Raw genomic sequence first — 23,372 nt, forward strand, 5'->3', positions numbered from 1 at the left:
GCCCTACGAGACGCACCAGTTGCCTCTGGAGAGCCCGTACCGAAATCGCCTGGCAGCCCCCTCCCATCGCCAGGCCCTTTCTGAACTCGAGCGTCTGGCAGCGGCGTCCTCAGCCCGGTGAGGTCCCCTGAGGAGACACGCGGGGCGGCAGCCCGGCCACCCCGGAAGGTGAGAAGGTGCCACTGCGAAGGCAGGTGTGGGGGCCGAGCAGCCGGCCGTCGCTCCACCCTTCTCCCTTCAGCCGGCGGCAGCACCGGACCCCGGGGCGGAGGAGGGGGCGGAGCTTCCGTCCCGCTCCCTACCCCGGACGCGGGGTTCACTTCCGGCGGCTGGCTGCCCCCGCCTCAAGCCTCCCCCCGCGTGGCGCCTCCGTGCGCGTGCGCCGCGGCCCCGCGTCTCCCCAGCGGCAGCGAAGGAGTTTGGAAGTTCAAAATGGCCGCTGCGGCGGAGCCCGAGCTGCGAGCGCCCGAGTAAGAAACCGTCGGGGAGGCTCCTCGCTGATGGCGCCTCGGGAAGGAGGGAGGCGGAGAGTGAAGTGCGGGCGAGGGGAGGCGGGGAGGACGAGAAAGCGGCGTGCGTGGAGGTGGCGAGTGAGAAGGAAGGAGATGGGGGAAGGCGGCCGCTCCGGGGGAGAGGGGTTGCTATAGGAGCCGCTCGCCGGTCGCCCAGCCGTGAGGCGGCCCGGCGGGGCCGAGGCGCGGGAGCCGCCTTCCGCCGGCTGGGGACCGGGAAGGCGCGCGCGGGGTGGGGGAGGGGGAAGGCGCCGGAGGCCGCGAGCCGGGCGCGCGCTAGTCGGCCCGCTGGGGGTGGGGGGAGGGGAATGGGAGCCGGGACCCGCGGGCGCGTGTCCTCAGTTCCGCGTGCGCCTTCCCGCCTCGAGGGGGGCTCGGGCCCTGCCCTCCCCGCTCCCGCTGCCCCGCCCTCCCCGGGAAGCGGCTTTGCCGGCGGGGCGGGGGGTGGGGGGGGCGCATCTTCCCCGCCTGGCTGCGAGGCCGCTGCCCTCCCGGGCCGAGCGGGGTGCCCGGCGGTGCCCGAAGCGCGGGTATCCCCGGGGCGAAGCCGGGCCGGCGCTCTCCGGGACGTCCCCGTCCCCCGTGCCAGCCCCGCGGGCCGCAGCGCTCTGTCCGTCTGTCCGAGCGGGGCGTGGGGGGAAGCCCTGCCGCCGCGCCGCTGCCCGCCCTGCGGCGAGCCCACCTCCCCCGAGTCCCGGGCGCTCTCGCGTTACGAAAAGTGCCTGTGCTGGTGGGAGCGGAAAGCGATTTGTTGCCGGCAGCCCCTCCTTCCAGCCCTGGAAATGACTGGCAACTCCCGGCTCCCGTCGGGAAGCGAAGACCGGGCTGCCGCCTCCCCGCCGGACCGGGGCTCGGGGGTGTATTTTCCCGGCGCCCCAGTGAGCATCGTTAGATTTAGGTTTGTCGACGCTCGCGCACGCTTTCTTCCCTGGAACTTTTGCCCGATGTTGACAATCTATTGCTTATTTCATTGCTGCACTTAACTATGCAAACATTTTAGCTATATAAACCCCTTTCTGTGTTTTTTTTCCCTCCCTTTTTAAGTAGCGATTTGAGGCTTTATTTTTTTTTTAATCGTGGGAGTAGAAAACGGGTCAGGAAAAGCAGCGGATGTATGTGTGAACCATGTAAAACACCTGAGCATGTGAAGAATAATATTGTATAGAGAAATGTAACAAAGAGCAGTAAGGTTAAAAACTGGCGGTAGGAAGCCTGAATGTAGGGAAGGATTGGTGAAATATTTTTTCAAATCTTCATTAACTTCCTATCATTCTTGAATTCAGAAGTAAGAAAAAATGGGGCTATAACAAGACCGTGTCACAATTCCTCCCTGGTTAAAGCCATGAGCACCAAAACATGTGGTTACCTATCTGCCTCATCACCTTCTCAAGTCTTTTTAAAAGGTTTCTCATCCGTGTCATCACACCTCTGAAGCATTGAAGTAAAAGTTTATCCGTGGTTTCATGGAATTACTTGGAATAGACAAATTCCTGTACTTGAATAAACTCTGAAATAGTTAATGTGTATTAAAGAAATTACTATTAATGTTATAGTTGAGGTTCAAATGCAAAGAAGCTGGCAGTTGTATAAGCAGCCTATAGTGGCCTGAGGTACTGCCATGGTGCTGTATCTCATCTGGCGCCTCCACTACCAGCTTGCTTTTATGGAATGTAAGGTGAGGTTATTGCATAACACCAAAATACATATGATAACAAAATAACTTCCTTACAGATTTCAGTGTCGCATTCTGCTGTTAAGGAAGACTTAATCTGGAGCAGCTTGAATGGATGTGATTTTTGCTGTTCTGTAATATGTTCATAACAAGTTGAAGTACCATTAATGTGTTATTGGGGACTTACACAGCATCCTGTGTCTGACTGAAAGAAATCTTGAAAGATGCATAGTTGCCTTTAAAATTATCCTTGCGACTCTCCAAAAATTATTTCTCTGCCCTTTAACCAATTTATATCAATGACGTACTTGCTCTGATTGCAAACCCAAGTTGAAAAAATTTCTATGTAATACCTTTTCCTTCTTTTTTGTGTCCTTTGTGCCAAATGCAACGTAGAACACACTTATTTTAAGGCAGTTTGTCCTCTGGCTTTCTAATATTCTGATGTCATAGTGGTGTGGAGTGTCAGGAGGAAGCAATTAAGAAAAACACTCTTCTTTCTATATGATTTGAGTAAGCAGAAGGAGCGGGAAAGATGTAGAAGAAAAAGCATACAGCATTCTGACTTATGTCTCTGAATATGGCATATTTTTAACTCAAAACAGTCTGTTCCCTTAGGAAGTTTCTCATTTCAGAGCACTAAAGTGTTAATGGCTTTAGCAAATAATTTTAGTGTATGTTGCAGATAAGTCTGGATTATTTCCTAGTACTAGAATTTGCATTAACTCAAGCAGGAGAGAATCAGTAACTGCACTGTTTGAAGATCTTATCTCTCATTAGGAAGACACTAATCAAATTTATAGTGAGGTGCCATCCTTTAGGCTTGGCTTAGAATACCTCTGAGATATTTATTTTATTGGATCAATGATCATATTCTTCAGAAACATCTGTTGTATAGAACTAGTAGAGTCCAGAAGGTATCTCTGCATTTCTGTGTACATCTCCCCACCACTCATGACCATCATGTTTAAGGAATTTCTTTTCAACACACAAGGCTTGAGTTACAGAAAGAAAGTGTTAGCTAGTAAATTCTGAAACTGCAGCTTAGATGGGGTGAGTTTGTAGAAGAATGAACCCTGGCACCTATAATATTTGGCAACAGATTTCAAAAGACGAATATGCGACTTACCACAGACAGTAACTTAATGGATGTTCTGAGGGAGATCAGGAGGTATTTGCTAAACACTGTAAAAAAATCTATAGGTAAGCCAGTTTCAGGATCTAAGGAAGATAATATAAGTGAGTGCATAATGTCAGGACTGAATTTTATGATTTTTGAAGTTATGAAGCACACTATTTAAATGGCTTGTTGCTGTGGCTAGCTAATTGAAAATTTTTGGGTTTTTTTTAGAAGAAACACTATACATTATTATTTTCATAATCTGCTGTAGACTTATTTTCTGCTTATTTGGCCAGTGCTGTTATACAGGTCTAAAGATTACGTTTTTTTTCTTGGGAAGCTGATGGTCTGCTTTATACTGTCAGAAAGCTTTTCTGAAATTAGGCTTCCATAATTTATCCTGTTCCTCAGTAGTGTTCCCTGTATTGCATAAGTAATATATATGCATGATAAGAACAGTTCTTGATTTTCTAACAGGTGTGTACACTTACAGAAAGAAAATAGCAGTTCAGAGAATCAATTGACTCTGCATGAGATTTTGCGAGATGGTTTCATTAGCTGGTCAGCATCATCCTGTGACATAAGTTTTGCTCTTTGGAGCACAACTATGTTCTGCTATTTGAAAACACTTTTAAAAGGCATAGCTTGGGTTAGGCATCGGAGTGGAGCAGCAGATGAGATAGATGATGGACTGACAGGATGCATAAATATGCAGCACTGTTGTACGCTATTAACAGATACTGTCAGTATTGAACCTAAAAGCGTAAGTATTGATTTCACTCACATGTCTTGTTAGTGCCTTTGCAGTACCTTCCTTCTGTAGTATTTCTTTTTGCCGTCATAGCTGCCTGTTCATGAGGAAATGTATCTGCCGTTATAACTTACATTAGTCATACGTTTTTCATTCTCCCAGTGGTAGGTAATTAAATGCCAGTTAGTTTCCACCATAAAAAAGACTCTCAGCTTAACACAAGATTAAGGACTGCAGTGAGTTGATAGTACTGATCTGTAGTTTTTATTTTTTGCAGGGTTGAGGATGCTGATGCATCTGAGAGAAGTGTTAATGAAGAAAATGGGGAAGTATCAGAGGCAGACCAACCGCAGAACAAGCACAGCCGACACAAAAAAAAGAAACACAAACACCGAAGTAAACACAAGAAACATAAACATTCTTCAGAAGAAGATAAGGACAAAAAACATAAACACAGACACAAACATAAGAAACATAAACGGAAAGAGGTAGCTGATGCCTCTGACAAGGAAGATGGACCAGCTAAAAGAACTAAAATTGATTTTTTAGCTCCTCTGGAAGACTTGGAGAAACAAAGAGCATTATTGAAAGCTGAACTTGAAAACGAATTAATGGAAGGAAAAGTCCAGTCTGGGATGGGATTAATATTACAAGGTTATGAGTCAGGCTCTGAAGAAGAGGGGGAGATTAATGAAAAAGTGCGAAATGGAACAAGACCTACAGCTAAGTCAAACACTAAGGGGAAATTGGAACCTGTGGACAATAAAACTAGTTCCAAGAAAGGAAGTAAGAGTGAATCGAAAGAAAGGACTAGACACAGATCAGACAAAAAGAAAGGCAAGGTAGGAGTTGATGGAATCAAAGAGAAGACTGCTAGAAGCAAGTCAAAAGAGAGGAGGAAATCCAAAAGTCCCTATAAGAGAAGTAAGTCTCAAGATCAGACTAGGAAATCCAGGTCTCCAATGCTTAAAAGGCGATCTCAGGAGAAAAACAGAAAGTCTAAATCTCCCCCAGAGGACAGAAATAAGGCTGATGAGAAAAGTAAATCAAGAGATCGCAGGAAGTCTCCAGTTGTTAATGACAACAAAAGCAGAGATCGTGGCAGAAAATCTAAATCTCCAACAGAACTAAGAAGCAAATCCAAAGATAGAAGATCACGGTCCAAAGACAGAAAACCTAGGAGATCAGAGACTGACAAAGAAAAAAAGCCAATTAAATCTCCTTCTAAAGATGCTTCTTCAGGGAAAGAAAACAGGTCCCCTAGACGACCTGGCCGTAGCCCAAAAGGAAGAAGCTTATCTCCCAAACAGCGTGAAAAGTCAAGAAGAAGCAGATCCCCTCTCTTTAATGATCGTAGATCTAAACAGAGTAAATCCCCCTCTCGAACACGGTCTCCAGTTAGAAGAGTGAGGAGTAGGTCAGCGGAAAGGAAAAGAAGAGAATCAGAACGGAGGCGTCTGTCTTCTCCAAGGTAACTTAAAGATGTCATGAACCATTGCAAAAATGCATTACAGGATGAACTATCTTCTAGGTTGGTGTTTATCTTTTTGTTTTATTCTGAAAACAGGTATTTTAAAAGGTAATTGGATTGTGCATTATATTATGATCTTACTTTGTATGTATTCAGTTTTTAAAAAATACTCCCCCCAGCTGTCAGACATGCAAATTGAACTCTGGTTGTTGAAGTGCCAAGTTACTTGCTGCTCACACTGTTACTGGGATCAAGTTTTGTATCTCAGGTTCTCCTTTTTGTCAGGCGGTTGGATTCAGAATTTGACTTCTATTTTGTTTCTTAGTTAATAGTTCTGTTGCTTTCAGAAATTTCTGTGGAGTGAGAGCCCCCTCCACTCTTACATATCAGTGTTGGTTAAAAGTGGGTGATTAACCCCTTTTCCCCCTCAAAACAAACAAACAAACAAAAAACCCTAATGATAGAGTCAGCATGTGTGAATGTAAGCAAATCTTTTATATGAAGATGTCCTTCTCACAGTCATTTTTTTCTTAAAAATATTTTGTATTTTTCATTTGCCAGAGGTATGGTAGTGTTGCTTTGCTATTGGTCTGTTGTATATCATTACCATATTTTGCATACACTTAAAGGAGAAAGACTGAACTCTTCTTAATGTATTTTTAGTCTTTGCATTTTTTAAAAAGACAGTTTGGCCTATGAAAGCAGTTAACCTTGAAATTTAATATAAACCACGAGACAATAATCACGAGCATCTCCTGCTCTGAATCTGATAAGGCCTGTATGGGAAGTTCCAGAGCAAAGAACAACATAAACATATACATTTTCGGAAGTTAATTCATTAAGTGTAAGAAGTTCAACAGGCAGAATTACTTCTGCTGCTGAACAAGAGTTCAGCATTACTTTTGGATAATGAATAATTTAAGACTTTTTATCATGGAGTTTAGATTCACCCACGCTGAGAATTAAAAACGAAGAAGTATGAATTTAAAACCATGTATTGGAACCACAAAGATCTAGCTTAGTAAATAAGCACCTAATAAATGTGAAAGTCTTTCTACTGCATCACTTAAGGTTTTTCTGGTTTCAAGTTTGGACTATCTTCTACAGGCACATTATCTGCTTGTTTGTCTATGCTACTGCTTAACAACGCTGCCAGTACTTTGGAGTGTGGCCCCAGTGGTGTTAACCAGATTAAGCAAGTATTGTAAACGCTAGCAGTTTATCTGACTGCTTTCTGGTGAATCAGGAATGTATTGGCGCAACCTCTAAGTTTCTTTGACATAGTATTTGACTTTTCTTCCATAGCGTTTTTGCATCTTTCAGTTTTCATTTCTCATGACAGCTTGCATTGCAGCCAGTTTGAATTAGTTGTCTAGACCCTATTTCAAGTGATGCATGTGTCTAGAATGTTGCTATCAAGTTCATACTTCTGTAATACCGTGATGAGCAGCATGGTGAGTGGGGGACTACTAAGAAGTATTTTCTGCTGAAAGTGTTTGCAAATCAGCGGGAATGATCTTTCTTCATGGGTCATCCTGAACTAACTCCCAACTATGTTGGAGGTTTAACTACCTGTAATTACCCAGGCTGCCCGAGAACTTCAGGAGCTTTAATGAAGAGTTTTAACCAAAAATTCCCAGTAATTTTATTCTTCAGGTTTGTTTCCAGGGTTCTGATCAGGTATGTTACTTCTCAGGTCTCTGACTGAAGTTACTCATTATATGATCTTACTATGAATTCTTAATCAGCTTTTACTTTTTATATCCTACTTTTTATCTCACACCTGTGATCCCTGAAGTGATTTATTGTTTTTTACAGATATTTTGATTGGGTTTTGGCAGTACAACCACTTTGTTAGCCAGGCAACCTGGAACTGTCAGTTCATCCTGTGACTTCTTTTGTAATATTGTTCACAAGAACATAACATAAATTAAATGAGTTAAAGGGATCAGCCTGCTCCAGCATTTGAGTCCACAGTAATTTCTTGTGGAAACTGCCAGTACTTCTGCATGTGCATAAATGTTCCTTCTGTCCCACTCTTTACTATTTCGCATCAATTCTGTATGCCTGGTCATTATACATAGCCAAGGTAACTGAAGCTGATATAACAGTCTCAAAACAAACAAAAAAGCATTACAGAATGGGTGGAATTAATCTTTCAGACCCAAGAGATTTTGTTCATTGATGAGAGAGAACACCTGAAATAACTTGCCCCAATTTGATTAAAAAAAAAAGGGGGGGGGTTGGTGGAAAGGAAAGTAAGTAACAATGTTTTCTCTGAACAGTGGTGTGGAAATATTGTCCCAGAATTTCTGTTGAAGCCTCATTAGTATAGTTGTTAAATATCTTCAACTTCTATCCTTTCCAATTTTTGATTGAAGTCTTGCTTTCATGGAACACAAGCTTTTTAATGTAGTTGTCCCATCAAGGATTTTTTTCCTTGTATAATTGTGAATCTGTGTAGGCAAGAATGAACAAATCTTGAATAGTGTATAGTGTCAAACTTGAATTATTTTTTAATTTGAGAAGGATTAGTTTACATGTTAACGAATAAATTTAGTTTTCAGCTACTGTATTAGAATGTGTGAAATGTTGAAGCCATTCAGTTCTAGTGCCCAAATTGAAATGGATGTTAAAGTCATTGCTGTGGAATCGCATGGTCCTAAATTTCAATACTGTGTTGTAATGTTGCTGAGAAAATTCTCAGAATTAGTTTTTGGGTTTTATTTACTGTTTAAATACTGTTTCTGAGAAGCACGAAAACAGGCCACTGTTTATGTAAGACCTAAACACAAGCTTTTTTTTAAAACCTCTCTTAGCTTTGTGGTAGTAATTAACAAGCTCTGTTTCCAGAGTTGTCCTGAACTAGACCTATGTAGGGGCATGTATTTCCCAGGGTGGGCAGACAGCTCTGCAGAATGCTTATCCATCCCTCCCTCAGAAGCCCATCTGGTGGTCCCTCACCTGCAGTAAGATTTTAAAGTGAGCTTTTAGAGGGAATTGTGATTTTTTTGTTTTCAGCTTGCTCCTGATTTTACTACCATTCTCTTCCTCTACTTTAAGAACGCGGACCAGAGATGATATTTTGTCTAGACGTGAAAGATCAAAAGATATAAGCCCACCCAGTAGATGGTCCCCATCCAGGAGAAGGTCTCGGTCCCCCATCAGAAGAAGGTCTCGTTCACCCCTTCGACGTAGCAGATCTCCAAGAAGGCGGAGTAGATCTCCTCGGAGGAGGTAAAGACACACTACTTTTTTTTTTAATATGTTTTGTAAAATACTACTAAAAGAATAAAGATTTCTGTCTTATGTGTAAAAAGACGATGCATTTTTTGTCCACATTTATATATGCTAGAAGAGTTGGGTTCATTTTGTCCTCTGTTAATTCGTTTGTTTTATTACTTGGAGTTATTATGTACCTTTATGTTTTATGAATAGGTTTTCCTCCTTTTCTTCAAAAAAACCAAAACCCAACCCCCTCTTATTGTTACCAGGGATAGAGGCCGAAGAAGTAGATCTCGCCTTCGAAGGAGGTCCAGGTCACGTGGTGGCCATAGACGTAGGAGCAGAAGCAAAGTTAAAGAAGACAAATTTAAAGGTAGTCTTTCTGAGGGTATGAAAGCTGAACAGGAGTCTTCATCAGATGAAAAGTAAGAATCGATTTCTAATTTGTGCTGATTATCTAAAAATACAGATCCACTGATGTGGAGAATGAACTGACATTTATCTTCAGGGTATAGTTTTTGTGTTATCACCTAAAACCTTAATCATGTTTTAGTACTTGTGATCTTGTCAAATTACTGTTGGGATGATCTGGAAAACTTTGAAGTATGCAAGAAATATCAAGACCTGTTGGTTAGTGGGCAGACCTGAGGGGATGATATGTTGTTCGGTTTCTAAATTCAGCTTGTTCAGTATCTTGTGAAAATATTTGGTCTGTGTCCTGGGGCTTACTGCTCCAGGAAAAACTGTAACAGCTGAAAGAATTAATTGCTATCTGCAAATTGTTTTTATATTTACTAAATACCTATTTAATCCAGTTGCACAAGCGTGTGCATTCTTAATCAAATTATGAAGGAAGAATGATGCTGAAATGAAAATTAAGAAGGGTTTTTTTTTTTTCTCCTTAAAAACAGTTACTGTTAATTGTTTGCTGTTAAAAATTAAATGGTCCAAGTCCCAGTGAGATGTCAAAAGATAAATTTTCCCTGTAAGGAGATGTAAATATACATATTGGGATTTAGTACACCTTTGCTTTCTGAGTCAGTTGAGCAGACATTGTTTAATATATTGTGTGCTTTCTACACCAAGGAATTGCATTGGGTAAAATTCAGTAGATAGCATGTTTATGATATTCTATAAAAAGTAATTATATTTTTATAGTCTTGAAGACTTTGATTTGGAAGAAGAGGATGAAGAAGCAGAGATAAGACAAAGAAGATTACAGCGGCAAGCAATTGTTCAGGTACACAATTATATTATCATGTGGGTTACAGAAATTAATTTTATGTTTTAGTGTAAAATGTTGTGATAAATGAAAACTCTTAGCCTATTACTACATTCTGATAGTAATTACTATTTTTTTTCCAATTAATTCATTGTAAATGTTGGTCTCAGTTAAACTTTACACTTCTATTGCAACCACAGTGCTTTTAAGACTGAAGCAACTCTTCTGTGAGTCCATTTTTGTGCTACAGTTAAATGGTCTCTGACAGTCCTATGATACATTTAAAATGTTTTTCAAATATCTTAATCTGTTCGTTTTCTTCATAGCTGTGTCATTGATATCATGATGTCAATATAACATTAAGTTACATATCAGTTAACCTAACTGGTCAGTTTATTTCCTGTAGAAGTTGTCCTTGTCCATTTCCAAAACTTCTTAAAGCCACTGACATGGGTTCCCTCTTCATGAAAGTAAATAATGTATTCAGTTACACATGTGAGTTCCCATGAACTTCTTATTCCTGATAAGAAGTTCACAATAGTGACAGGTAGTATGTGATTTGGACCCCTGAAAGGGAGCTGTGGCGAAAGAGGATGTAATTCTACAGCACAAGTCAGGTATCTTTTTTTTTTGAAGTTGGGATTTGACACAGTGTTAGAACGTAGTAAGCAAAGTGCTGTAGTGTATTTACTTAACATTTAGTTATAAAAATGCTGGTTATAATGTGCTGCGTATTTTAAGCAGCACTAAAATACTGTTCATCGTTTGACTTTTATGCAAGCCCATTGTAAAATCCATCAGAACTATTGAGTGAGCAAAACCATATAGAGTAAATTAGTTTTAAAGGTCGGTTACACCTGTTGTTTAGTCCATGCAGGAAGTAAATTCCAGAGCTTCATTCCCTAAATGGGAAACCTCTGCTTGCATTATTAGATAGTTTGACCTTGATAACTAAGTGGTATCAGCATTTATTCAGTTTGATTGTTAACTTTTGGGTAAGGAAGTGACATTTGTATAATTTCCTACTACTTAAGTTAAAAGAAGTAATTTTTAATGCATCTGAAATGAAAGAATGAATGAATAAACAAGATTTCCAAATTTAAAATTGGAATTTAAAATAAAATTGAAATTTAAAAATATTTAAAAGAACTTGAATCTCAAAACTAGTTTTCTGTACCGTAACACTAATAAAAATGGAAAATATTTTAGAATGTAAGATACAAGATTATTAATTTTTCCTTAAAGACTTTATTTCACTGCTTGTGTGCCAGAATAGTTTAGTAATGAATTTATTGGTACTGACATTTTGTTACACACTACAAAATAGTTAGTCTTCAATAAAAATAGCTTTTTGCAGAAACGTAAAAGCCTAAAGGACACACATGAATGTTTCAGTCTTCTTTTAAGGTCTGGGCTGTGGTGCATTGTAGCAAAATGAGTTTTCAAAAGCTGTATCCCATTCTGCAGATAATCTGTTGCTGTTAGAGATGTAGGTGATTATAAAAGCAAAGATTAAGGTTTAGCACAAACCATTGAAAGAGTGAGTATAAAAATGTTTAAATTCTGATAAGCTGTGATCGTGAGATTAATAATTATATTTCTTTTTAGAAATACAAAGGCCAGACAGAAGACAGTAATATATCTGTACCATCTGAACCAAGCAGTCCTCAAAGTAGTACACGCAGTCGCTCAAATTCGCCAGATGACATCCTAGAAAGAGTAGCTGCCGATGTTAAGGAGTACGAACGGGAAAATGTGGACACATTTGAGGCATCAGTAAAAGCCAAGCACAACCTCATGACAGTTGAACAGAACAATGGTAAGAATCTGAAATCTCACTGTATAGTGTAATTTGTGGAAGTTCAACTCTTAAGCAGAGCACTTGAAGAGAGACATTTTGCTTAGTTTCCTTATATACTTCCAGACTTGGAAGTAGATGGACTTTTTGGACAGAGTTTGAGAATGTTTCCACGAATATTATGGTACTTACCACATTAAAGTAGAGCTTGCTTGTTCAGGAGGATAATATGAATGCAACATGCTCTCTATATTTCTAATAACTCTTAACAAAATTCATGCTATAAATTTGTAAGAGCAAATAACAATGTCTGTCTTTATAGTTAAGAATCACCCTTTTTAACTTCCAAATTTTTCTCTTCACTTATGCATGTTGTTTTCTTAGAAGCTTAATATAGTCCTAGTCTTTATTTTCGGGTGGGTTGGAAACCATGTCCCTTTTGTCCCTTTTTTTTGGTCAAAGCCAGTGTTAGAAGAATATAGGTGTGTCTGTAGTAATTTAGAATGCTTAAGGCTTTTGAGAGTCATTGCTAGTAAGTCCGTTTTGGTGGCGGAACTTCTTGCTGAAGAAATGGCTATTTCCTCTTCGTCCTCCCTGCACATAAACTATTGTACAACAATAATGAAATGAAATACAACTTGATATGAAACCAGCCTTTGTGCCTTCTGCGGCAAAAGGAACATAGAGCATCTCCCTGTGCACCCTGTAATACTGAAATTACTGAAATTCTGCCTTTTTTTTTGTCTTTTGAAAGTGGGTTACTGTACATCTTCCAAATAGTCAAAAGGTGTGACTAGTTGCTGTGTGGACGTACTTGAGCTTGTTTTAACTGCTTCAGTTAAACTCCTTACAGTTAATTGCAACAGCACGCTGTTTAACAAGGGCTGTGAAACCTGCCCAACCCCTCAGGAAATGGTTGGGCAGTTAGCTTGTGTTTCATGTCACGTGCTAGATGCATCCTTGGGGGGCTAAATATGCTATGTTCCAGTGGATGCTTCTCTTTGAAGTAATAAAGCTGCACCTCTTTGGGACTGGTGTACTGCTCTGTAGTTTGTCCCAGTGTTCCCTTGAGCAGTATGTTTTCAGATAGTTCTTTACACCTACATTGCAGGAGAACAATCCTATGCACTTTTCCTTTATTTGCATACCACAAGTTTAGACTTAGTTATCTTATGTGTAACAGACAATATATATCTTTTTCCTTTTTTGTCAGAGGCATGTACTGCTTTCTAATTTTGTCCACTAAAGTGTGGGAAAATATAACTGTTAACTACATGAAAAAGGTTTGTTTTTTAAAAACAGATCACTTACACTCAAGTCTGGGAATTTTCATATATGGGTAGGATTCTGGGTTGGAGGTGGCAATAACAATAGATGGAAGCAGTGGATCGCCTTTCTTTGTAAGAGCCATCTTTTATTTATACCCTCTCCTCTTATAGAGGCAGGACAGTAAGTTGCTAAGGAACTAGTTAATAACTCATTGTAGCCCAGTGCAAGTGTGAGTAACTGGAACTAAAAAGAAAATTTGAGGAAGTTGCTGGAAGGGTCTATGTCTTGAAACAGTGGTGTAACCTGTCCCCCCATCGTGTCAAGGTGACAGGTCTATACCTTGAAACAACAGTGTCAGCATGATGGATGAGAATTTTTGATGCTGTCAGAACATTTCAGTCTAGTTATTTTGTATGAAAGTGGTTGGCGTCATGAAGCATCTGAGGTTGTGTATTTTCTCCATTGCTTGATACTGTAAAGGGAGTGTCTGTGATTTACCGTGGTCACGAAGGGATGCTACCATAATGTGTGTTATGAAATAGTTTGATGATTACTTGCTTTCACTAATGTGCACTTAATTTATATTTCTTTGCTTTTATCTTATCAACCAAGTAAAATGTCTTTGGGACTTTAAAGATGATTAAAAGGTGAGAAAGGGATAACATTGCCCACATTAAAAATGTTTCTCTTAAACATAATAGTTAACGTTGTCTTTGACTAAAAGCTGCACATGAGGTCCTTTTTGACAGAGTTGAAGAAAACATTTTCCAAACTTCTCGGCTTTATAGTTTTGTTTTTTAGTAAAATACCTTCTGATTAACAGAAAACCCTGAATATATAGTCATTATCTGTAGGGATCATGTAAGTATGAACTTTTTTGTTTCTGCTGTGGGAATTATTTGAAAGCTATTATACTTAATTTTTCAAGGAGGTTTAAATTTTTCAGTGCTTTGAAGAACTTAACCAATCTGAGTTCTATATTTTTAGAAGGTAAAATGGTATTTGCTAGAAAGATTAGTAGAACTATTTTTTACCAACACACTGATGTTAAGATGATATTGTAAAGATACCAAGTTACAAATTATATTGGTAACAGTTATTAGTTTGTTGTCTTTTTCATGTTGAGTAATCTAAATTTCATTTTAAGGTTCAGCTCAGAAGAAACTGCTAGCTCCTGATATGTTCACAGAATCAGATGATATGTTCGCTGCATACTTTGATGTAGGTAATTCTTGGAGATGAAACATATGGGGTTTTTTTGGGTTTTTTTTTTTGCTTGATTTTTGTTAGAGAGTTAACTGTCACTTGAGGTTTGTGGGAACTTTGATTTATGAAAGCATGTCTAACTGAGTGAATGGTATGTTCTGAATCTTTTGATCAGCCAAGGCAGACAACATAGTTTTTAATTAATACTTCAGTGAAAGAAAACCGGCTGAAATTAATGGGAGTTCTATCAGAGTAAGCAATTAGGGAATTAATCTGCTGTTTGAATAGGACCTATAATGGCACACGGTAACAAACCTATTTGTAAGTTAAACTTTATGTTAATGTTACCATGCTGCACTGTTCTAAATATGTGCTTTTTTCAAAGGTTCATGTATGATTAATTAAAAAGTGTCTGTGTAAGATATTTTAATTTGCTAATGATGCTGTATTGGAGTAACTTGGTGGTCTTGGGTTTTTTGTTTTTCTCCCAGATGGAGAGATGCATTTCCTGTTTTACTTTTGCACTATTCCAGCAACTTTTCACTAAATGTGCTGAAGTGGCGTGTGAATCTTGGCGGCCCAGTGACTAGTTTTGAGACTTTATTTGCCATTCTCTGTAAATCTACCTCATTGTTGCTGATGCACAACACAGAAATAAGTCAAGACAACAACTTCCATCTTAACTTAGAAATTCTCCAGTTAATTTTTGTTTATGGTAGACATAATCTATTATGACAGAAGCATTCATGACAAAATGCTGCCATGCTGTTGCTCTAGTAAGACTGATGATGATAATAATAATAATTTTTAAAAAGTCAACCCCCCTTTGACCTGGAAGAAGAGAAATACTTGAAGGATAATGAGGGGGTTTTGCTTTTAAAAATTTGAAAATTACAAGTAGGAATTTAAATGGCTTGTAAGTGAGCAGTTCCCTTTTCCAGAAACTGTTGTTCAATTGAAGATATTCTTTACTACCCATAGATTTGAATTTGTGAGCTAACTCTGTTAAGAGCTGTCAATAGCAATTGTAGTCATTTTATGATCATAAGTACAATAGTATGAAATCTGTGAAGTGACATTGAGCGAGCAGAAATTCAAGGCTTAAACAGTTACATTTTCCCCACAAATTGCTAAACTTTTTTACTGTAAACTTACTGTAAGTAAAAATTCTTACCCGGATGGCCCAAAATGTGCATTCTAACATGACTTGTATAAATTCCTTGTGGGTATTAATTGAAACTTTGCCCATTTATGTTTAATAATAATTCTATTGGTTGTTCCCATCTTCTTTCCTTGTATCATTCTTTAGATACTGGTATGTAGATAGCTTTTTGTGTTCAGTAGTTTCTCTCTCCTACAAAGATAAGTGTGTTTGTCCTGTGGAGAGGAACAGTGTTGCAGCAGGGAAAAAGGGTTTTTGCTACGTAAACATCAAGGAAAAACAGAGCACACAAGCAAAGCTGTTACTTTTCTTTTTATTTCAGAGTGCTCGTCTAAGGGCTGCCGGGTTTGGAAAAGACTTCAAAGAAAACCCCAATCTCAGGGATAACTGGACTGATGCAGAAGGCTATTACCGTAAGTTGTATTTGTTGATTTGCAAGGACAGCTAGAATGAGGGTGCTGAATGGAAAAGATCTTCACTTAAAAAGTACTGAAAGGTTATTCTAATGTCAGTGTACCACAGTGCCCTCACTGAGTCTGTAATGTAATGGATGAAATGAGCATGCGGGGCTTAACCTCAGTTCTGAAAAGTGTCCAGACTTAGACTCACACTTTGTTCCCCGTAATTTCCACAAAGCTAACATTTTACACTACGAAATTAAGTGATTATACTGTTTATCTTGTTTTTCTGAATTACACAGTATGGTTTATTTTTCATAAGAAGTTTCATTATGTATATCCCTCATAACTCTTTAAATTGCTTGATTTTATCCTTCAGGTGTTAATATAGGTGAAGTTCTAGATAAACGTTACAATGTCTATGGTTACACTGGTCAGGGAGTCTTCAGTAACGTAGTGCGAGCCAGGGACATGGCAAGAGCAAACCAAGAAGTAGCAGTTAAAATCATCAGGAACAATGAACTTATGTAAGTAATATTTTTGTTTAATGATAATAAAGCATATGTAACAGTTGGAAGTTTTTCATGGTGTGATTTGAATCTCCCTTTGTTTCAAGTGAAGTAGCAGATTACAGCTGTGATTCCTGCCTTTTCTGCTAATATGAGCCAGATAATGGGAAGCGCTTGAGGACTATGCATCCATGCTTCTTTACAGCTATCACAGGAGAAGGGTACTTGCATTTTCATCAGGCACTTTCTCATTTGCAAAACTGCAGGGAACAGTGGTAGCAAGGAACAAGGTTACGGTTAATTAATAAGGCCTGCCCAGCCCTAAAATTTTTGAGATGGGAGTCGTGGACTGTAAAAAATTTTGTTTTGATGGGCCAAATCGATTTGGCAGGCGATGGGTTGGATCCTAATTGATCAGCTGCAACTTACAGAGAGACATCCGTACATTAACTATTTTTGTATATTCTGTATATGTTTGCATGTATGTAAGATATATAAAAAGGGATGGGACTCTCCCTGTTGAAATAAAAAAAATTTGAAGTCTTTCAGAATGAGTGAACATGAACAAGTATGATTATTAAACTACGTTATGTGAGGACTTGTCTATGATAATAATTTTCAGTGTCTGCTGCAGTGTTTCTCAGTCATGTATTATGTCCTCTTCCATTAAAGACAACTTAAATGAAAATATTTTCCATGCATTTTACCTTGGAAATTTTAAACGTTGTCTTGCTGTGTGAATAACTGGGTTATTTTGAGAAATATGAATAGGTAACTAGGAAAGGTAAAAAAGGCAAGGAGGACATGATAAGCTGTTTCAATTTGGTACATTGTATAGATAATCAGTTCGGGTGTGTACTTGACTCTAGTCAGTTTAGCTTAAAACCTTTTTAATAAGGTACATGGTTAAGTACTTTTTTTTTAAGTAAACTTCTCAAGTGAGTGCTGTTGGAAACTAAAGTGTTGCTATTACAGGAGGAAATCGTAATTCTAGCTTTACATGCAACCAGGAGGGAAGAGGAAAGGATGAGTAGGTTACAAAGGCACAGTGACAATCAAAGAATTAAACAAACTTACCCAATGTGTAGATACTGACAGCAAACCACTGTTGTGATTTTTTTTTTTTTTTAAAGCAGTGGTACACTGAGTAATGATGAGATACTTCTCATTTCCTGATAATTATAACTATGCAAGTTGAATGGCTAGATTAATAAAAAAATATTAGAATTTCACTGATTTTGTTTTCTAATCATATTTCTTTGTTTTCAGGCAAAAAACTGGCCTAAAAGAACTGGAATTTTTGAAGAAGCTCAATGATGCAGATCCTGATGACAAGTTTCATTGTCTACGATTGTTCAGGCATTTCTACCACAAACAACATCTCTGTCTGGTATTTGAGCCACTCAGGTAAGATGGCAAATGTTTGGGGTTCTGTGTAAAAAAGTAAAGCACTACTGAGTGATCTTTACCATTTTGTTCTTGGCTGTTGTTTTGATACATTGTTCTGTTGCCACGATTCAAGAATGCAAAAAACATTTTTTTAAAAAAAGTATTTATATTTATATATCACCTGGAGGCACAAATCCACTATTTCTGATTTAACTTAAAACATCGTTGTGAACTTTGGACAACAGTTGCAACAAAATAAGTATTATTAAAGATAGTTCATCTCACCAGTGCTGCTCGTGTGATACTTTGTGTGTGTGTCACAATATCTGTATTAGTTTTCATAATTCTTTATTTTGTGGGTTTGGATTAAGAATGTGTTCCCAGAAAGGTTCAGCAAATGCTGTATATTCTGTGAAGAATACGTATATAACAGCAGTCTAAGGAAGAAAATAGTTAGTGGTTTGCACAATGGCTTTTTCATTTAATTATTTTCCTTTAACTAATTAGGCTGTTTTGACAAGTTAATTGTAGACATCTTAATTGTCTTAGTTCCCATTTCTGTTTAGAGACATCAGCTGTTTGTATCCTGAGTTTTCTGTGTATGTTAGTTTTTAATTTTTGCCATATTTGAGGTGAAGCGAAGTTATATGGTTAAACAAAGCAAGTTTGTGAAATTACTATATTTTCATAATAAGGCATACAAAAAAATATTTTCTTGTGCTGCACTGTCTCTTTATAACACACTTGTACATTATGTATATCCAATGATGGTTTTGTCCTGAAATTGTGATCTCTTTATCTGCTGTTTAAGTCATCCAAAAATCACTTCCTCAGCTTGTACCTCTGCATACTTCCTTTTTTTGATTTATTTCTTCAGAAAACGAGCACAAGGGTAGTACAGTTTTTAAGAAAATGCTGTTCATGTGCAAATAAATCCGCTCAAATTAATCTTGATTAAAAATGTGTTCTGAACTAAGTAAGTCCAGTCTAGTAAGTAATTAGACAGTATAGGATAGATCTGATTGACCAGCATTTTTGTTTCATTGCCGCAGCTAACAGAACAGTATGTATGTTAAGTTGAATGTTGCTTTTCTCCAAAAATGTCTAACTGGTTTCTTCAAGTTTGTCTTACAGTTTAGGAGGCCACTATGTTTTTCCTTGTTAATCTGTTTTCTATTCTTTCTCTCTCCCTTCCTTTTAATAGTATGAATTTACGAGAGGTGTTGAAAAAGTACGGGAAAGATGTTGGACTCCATATTAAAGCTGTGCGGTCCTACAGCCAGCAGTTGTTCCTGGCTTTAAAACTTCTTAAAAGATGCAATATCCTACATGCAGATATTAAACCAGATAATATTTTGGTAAGTAATACACTGAAACTTGTCTTGCACAGTCTATCACGCAAAATTAAGTATTTGAAATGAGTAACATGCTGTTAATTTAGGTGAAGTCAAAATTTACTTTATCTGAAATGCTAAGGGTTCATTTTTTGATGTAAAATGATATTGTGGTGTAAATAGTAAGAAATATAATACAGCGTTTAAGTAAAATCTTTTATGTAGTACAGTCTTTCTTAAACTTGCATCCACTTGTATCTTTTTAGAAAGCAGACCTTCCAAAGTAAGACAGTATCCTTTCTTAGGAGAAAACTCAGGACTTTTTCCATCAATAGTTGAAAAATGTTCTTGCCTTCTGCAAAATGGAAGTAGTTTGTTTGAGTCTGGGTGGAGATTTTGTTTATGTGAGTGAGATAATGGGGAGGAGTCCTTAAAGCCTTTTTTAATGTTATTTTTTTTTTCATTTCTGTTCCCATTAAATGTTCTGGTTGGCAGAGTGTGAGCGCTACATCAGAGGAATCAAACATGTTTCCTTTGGTTTTCTTGGTGGTCATCCCCATGAAAAACTCAGATTTTTGCTTTATTTAAAATGGTCACTTCTTGCCATCAGAGCATAAAAACTATGTAAGCATAAGTGAGTAATATTCTGTTTTATGAGTGATACTCTGGATACTAGAGCTGGAAGTCTAAACTGAAATAACTTCAGTATCTGGAATGAAATCCAGGTCTACCAACGATATTTTGGTAAGGGAAAAGTATGAAAAACTGACGTTTTTTATATTTCCTAGGATCTGAAGACATTAACTGTCACTTCCAATTTAAGAAGGTTTTACAGTGTCCTTAGAATACAGAGAGGAAGGATTGAAATATGGGAAGAACTTCCATTTTAAAGGCTGAATGTTCTTATCTCTGACTTAAATTTATTGTTACTTTCACAGTGCTATTGATAATTCTGTCTACAAATAGTGCTAATGGATATTTATGTTTAACTTTCAGGTGAATGAGTCTAAAACAATATTAAAGCTTTGTGATTTTGGATCAGCTTCACATGTTGCAGATAATGACATCACACCATATCTAGTTAGCAGGTTTTACCGAGCTCCAGAAATCAGTAAGTACGTTTGGATTGGCTACACGTATCATAAGCAGTAGCAGGATATACCAGTACTAGCAAATGAGAATTTGACTTAAATTTACTCTCTGTTTGGTCTTAGCAAAACATCACTCTGGAAATATGATGGCAGTCAAAAATTCAGACTTTGAAAACATGCTTGTGTGACTCTTCATGTATGTTGGTGGTCAGCTCAGTGAGGACAGGGAGAAGTCATTCTGATTGGTTATAGTTATGTTTTAATTTAGAGGTATTGTTCTGACTTCTTGTTTTTTACTAACTTAATTCATGCTGATTAGTTTGGGTGTTAGGTAAAAACGTCCCGTTCTAAAATAGGGATACTGCAAAAGCTTAAAGACTTGCATCCTTCTTTTGTGGTGACTTCTTATTCCTAAGAGGAGGAGCACCTATATAGTTTACAAATCGGAGTTTTTTCATCTGTCTGGTTTTGTAATATTAGATCTTTTAAGGCTGCCTTTATGGAATTAACTGGAATTGCTTTGTTTCAGTTATAGGAAAGATCTATGACTATGGTATAGATATGTGGTCTGTAGGCTGCACGTTATATGAACTTTATACAGGAAAAATACTCTTTCCTGGCAAAACCAATAACCATATGTTGAAACTAGCCATGGATCTCAAAGGAAAGATGCCAAACAAGGTAAGAAAAATAAGTATATGATTTTTAATTAAAATCTGAAACTGCTGTAATAAACAGTAGAACATACTTTTCCCTGAATTCTGTTTCTTACCATATACATATTTTCTTAACAGCAATAAGTATTAAGAAATCGCTCTGACTGTATAATTAATATTGATTTAAAATCTTACAAAGTGAAAGTATACAGCTTCTTTTTCATAGACTAAGTATAAAGTGAAAGCAGAAACCTTCTAAGCACTGACCTGAAAAAATTACGTAAGTCAATGGAAGATGCTGTGCCCTTTTTCAACTGATTTGAACTGTATTTTTTTATTCAGTTTACACATTTCTTACTGTCCTTTTGATATATTTTTCATTAGTGTTAAATTATTCATGTTGCAGTAAGTTAGTAGACATTGATGCTAATTGTGGAATTTGTAAGACGCAGAGAACTTGCCTGAAACTCTTGCCTCTCCCTCCTTTTCCAGATGATTCGAAAAGGTGTGTTCAAAGATCAGCACTTTGATCAAAATCTCAACTTTATGTATATAGAAGTAGATAAAGTGACAGAAAGGGTAAGTCCTTAATGTCTCGACTAACCTATTACTTTTTTCCAAGCTTTCCTACTATTCTGGTCTTGCAAATGTGTCTTGACATCTAGCTGAAAAAAAAAAGATTTTATAAACTATTAGAATGTCCTTTTGCAGCAGAATGGGCAGGTTACATGGTTATAAACTGGCAACATATTTTTTTCCTACTATTTAGGAATGCATTTAAGAGAAATGTAAGTTTAATCTTGGTAGGTATACAGGGAATCTCCACATAAACTATACTTAAATTACTAATGAAAGAAATTCTGCCTTCATTTTAGAGAAGGACGTACAACTTCAGTCTGATGTGCTCCTGTTGTAGGAGGTCACTGTTACTTTCTGTATCATTTTAACATGGTATATTTGTCAAGAATCACAGAATTCGTGGTCAGATATGGGAACTTTCCACGTGGAACTTTGATGTTCTCAGTTAACTGGGATGTTAGGTTCATGTGTTCACCTGCTGTTGGTGAAAGGTGCAGCCTTGGCCTACCCTGGAAGTGCTATTTCCAGTCTTGCCCGCCTGCAGATTTATGAGGCTATATGATGACGAAGGGCATTGCTGATCAGATGAGAGACATCCCTGCGGAAAAGTTGCTGCAGAAGCTCTGTAAAAGGGATAGGGGGTTTGTGCATTACTTCTGTTCTACAAGGTTGCCATTTTTGTGTTTGTAGGAGAAAGTTACTGTTATGAGCACCATTAATCCAACCAAGGACCTGTTAGCAGACTTGATTGGGTGCCAACGACTCCCTGAAGACCAGCGTAAAAAAGTACACCAGCTAAAGGACTTGTTGGACCAGATTCTAATGTTAGACCCAGCTAAACGGATTAGCATCAACCAGGCTCTGCAGCACGCCTTCATCCAGGAAAAAATTTAAAGATGAAGAAGTTCAAAGGGTTTGAGTAATTAAGATACAAAGACTGAAGAAATTTCACAGCAGTTATTAATGTATATAAACATAAATATTTCCCCTGCAAAGTTGAGGAAGAAATGATACATTTGAATTAACATCAAGGCTGATATTTCTTTTAGAAATGTTAGAGTAATTCTGTTTTGTGTCTTATGTGAAAATTTTCACTGTAGAACTGTTTTAATTGCCAAGACTGCACAGAAGTACAATGCTAATGTATATGGTTGCAGTTCGTATATATTATAAAAAGAAAAAAGCATCTGTTATAAAAAAAAAAAAAAAGAAAAAAAGAAGAGCAGTAATACTGGGTGGTTGATTTGTTTTTAGCAGACTTGGCTTCATTTTTGTCTTTAAAAAATGGCCAGCATAAATGCTGTTTATATTCACATTTTCCTAGGTGTGTGTGTGCAGGCCACAGCAGCATGCCCTTGGTGTAGTCAGTGCCGAAGGGGGTCTGTTCCTTCTTGAGCCTGCCGCAGGGATGGTCTCCTCTTTTAAAGCAGGTTGTGTACAACTTTCAGTACACTGAAGGTAAGCTAACCCATCAACATCACCGGTGTTTAAGCTGTTATTTTACTGGAACAACTGACAAATGAGAGACAATAGCATTGTGGCAGAATTCCCTGCATGTTTGATAAATGATCTTGTTTTATTTTCTGGCATTGCAACCGTGGCATACTTACAACTTCTGTTCTGTTCATCACATTTAAAATTTTGAGAGTGCGCACTTGATGGATAGAGCACCTTCAGTGTACTGTTTCTTATTACTTTAATTTTTTTTAATCAACTTGCTATAGACTTTGTATACATTTTGTTAAATACAATTCACTATGACATAGAACCAATACTTACAGAAGAGTTTTTTCATTTAGTAATTACATATGTTGGGATCTCATTCGAAAGACCTTATATCTAAAGGATAGATAGACAACATAATGAAATTTTTAACTATTTGTATGTCATTTTGAAAGTGTACTGCTTTATGCTAAAAGTGTTTCATTTGTTCATTGTTTTCATTATTTGTGATCATGTTGTCTTTCAATACAGGCATAAACCTTCCACTCTTGAACAAAGCAGCTGC

General features: G+C 38.0%; 1 protein-coding gene across 1 annotated transcript; it reads left to right on the forward strand.

The window, feature by feature from the left end:
• Positions 1-835: 835 nt before the first annotated feature.
• On the forward strand, positions 836-23,022 carry PRP4K (pre-mRNA processing factor kinase PRP4K). Its single transcript, XM_082014953.1, is given in 16 exon segments — positions 836-1,362; positions 1,364-1,390; positions 4,333-5,526; positions 8,590-8,763; positions 9,021-9,176; positions 9,910-9,991; positions 11,582-11,792; positions 14,188-14,261; positions 15,731-15,821; positions 16,186-16,333; positions 17,585-17,722; positions 18,909-19,062; positions 20,035-20,149; positions 20,659-20,810; positions 21,278-21,364; positions 22,055-23,022. Coding segments are annotated over 16 exon segments (3,075 nt in total). The 5' UTR covers positions 836-1,294; the 3' UTR covers positions 22,259-23,022.
• Positions 23,023-23,372: the final 350 nt, after the last annotated feature.

Source organism: Phaethon aethereus (genome assembly GCF_964289735.1).
Source record: "Phaethon aethereus genome assembly, chromosome: 2".
NCBI lineage: Eukaryota > Metazoa > Chordata > Aves > Phaethontiformes > Phaethontidae > Phaethon > Phaethon aethereus.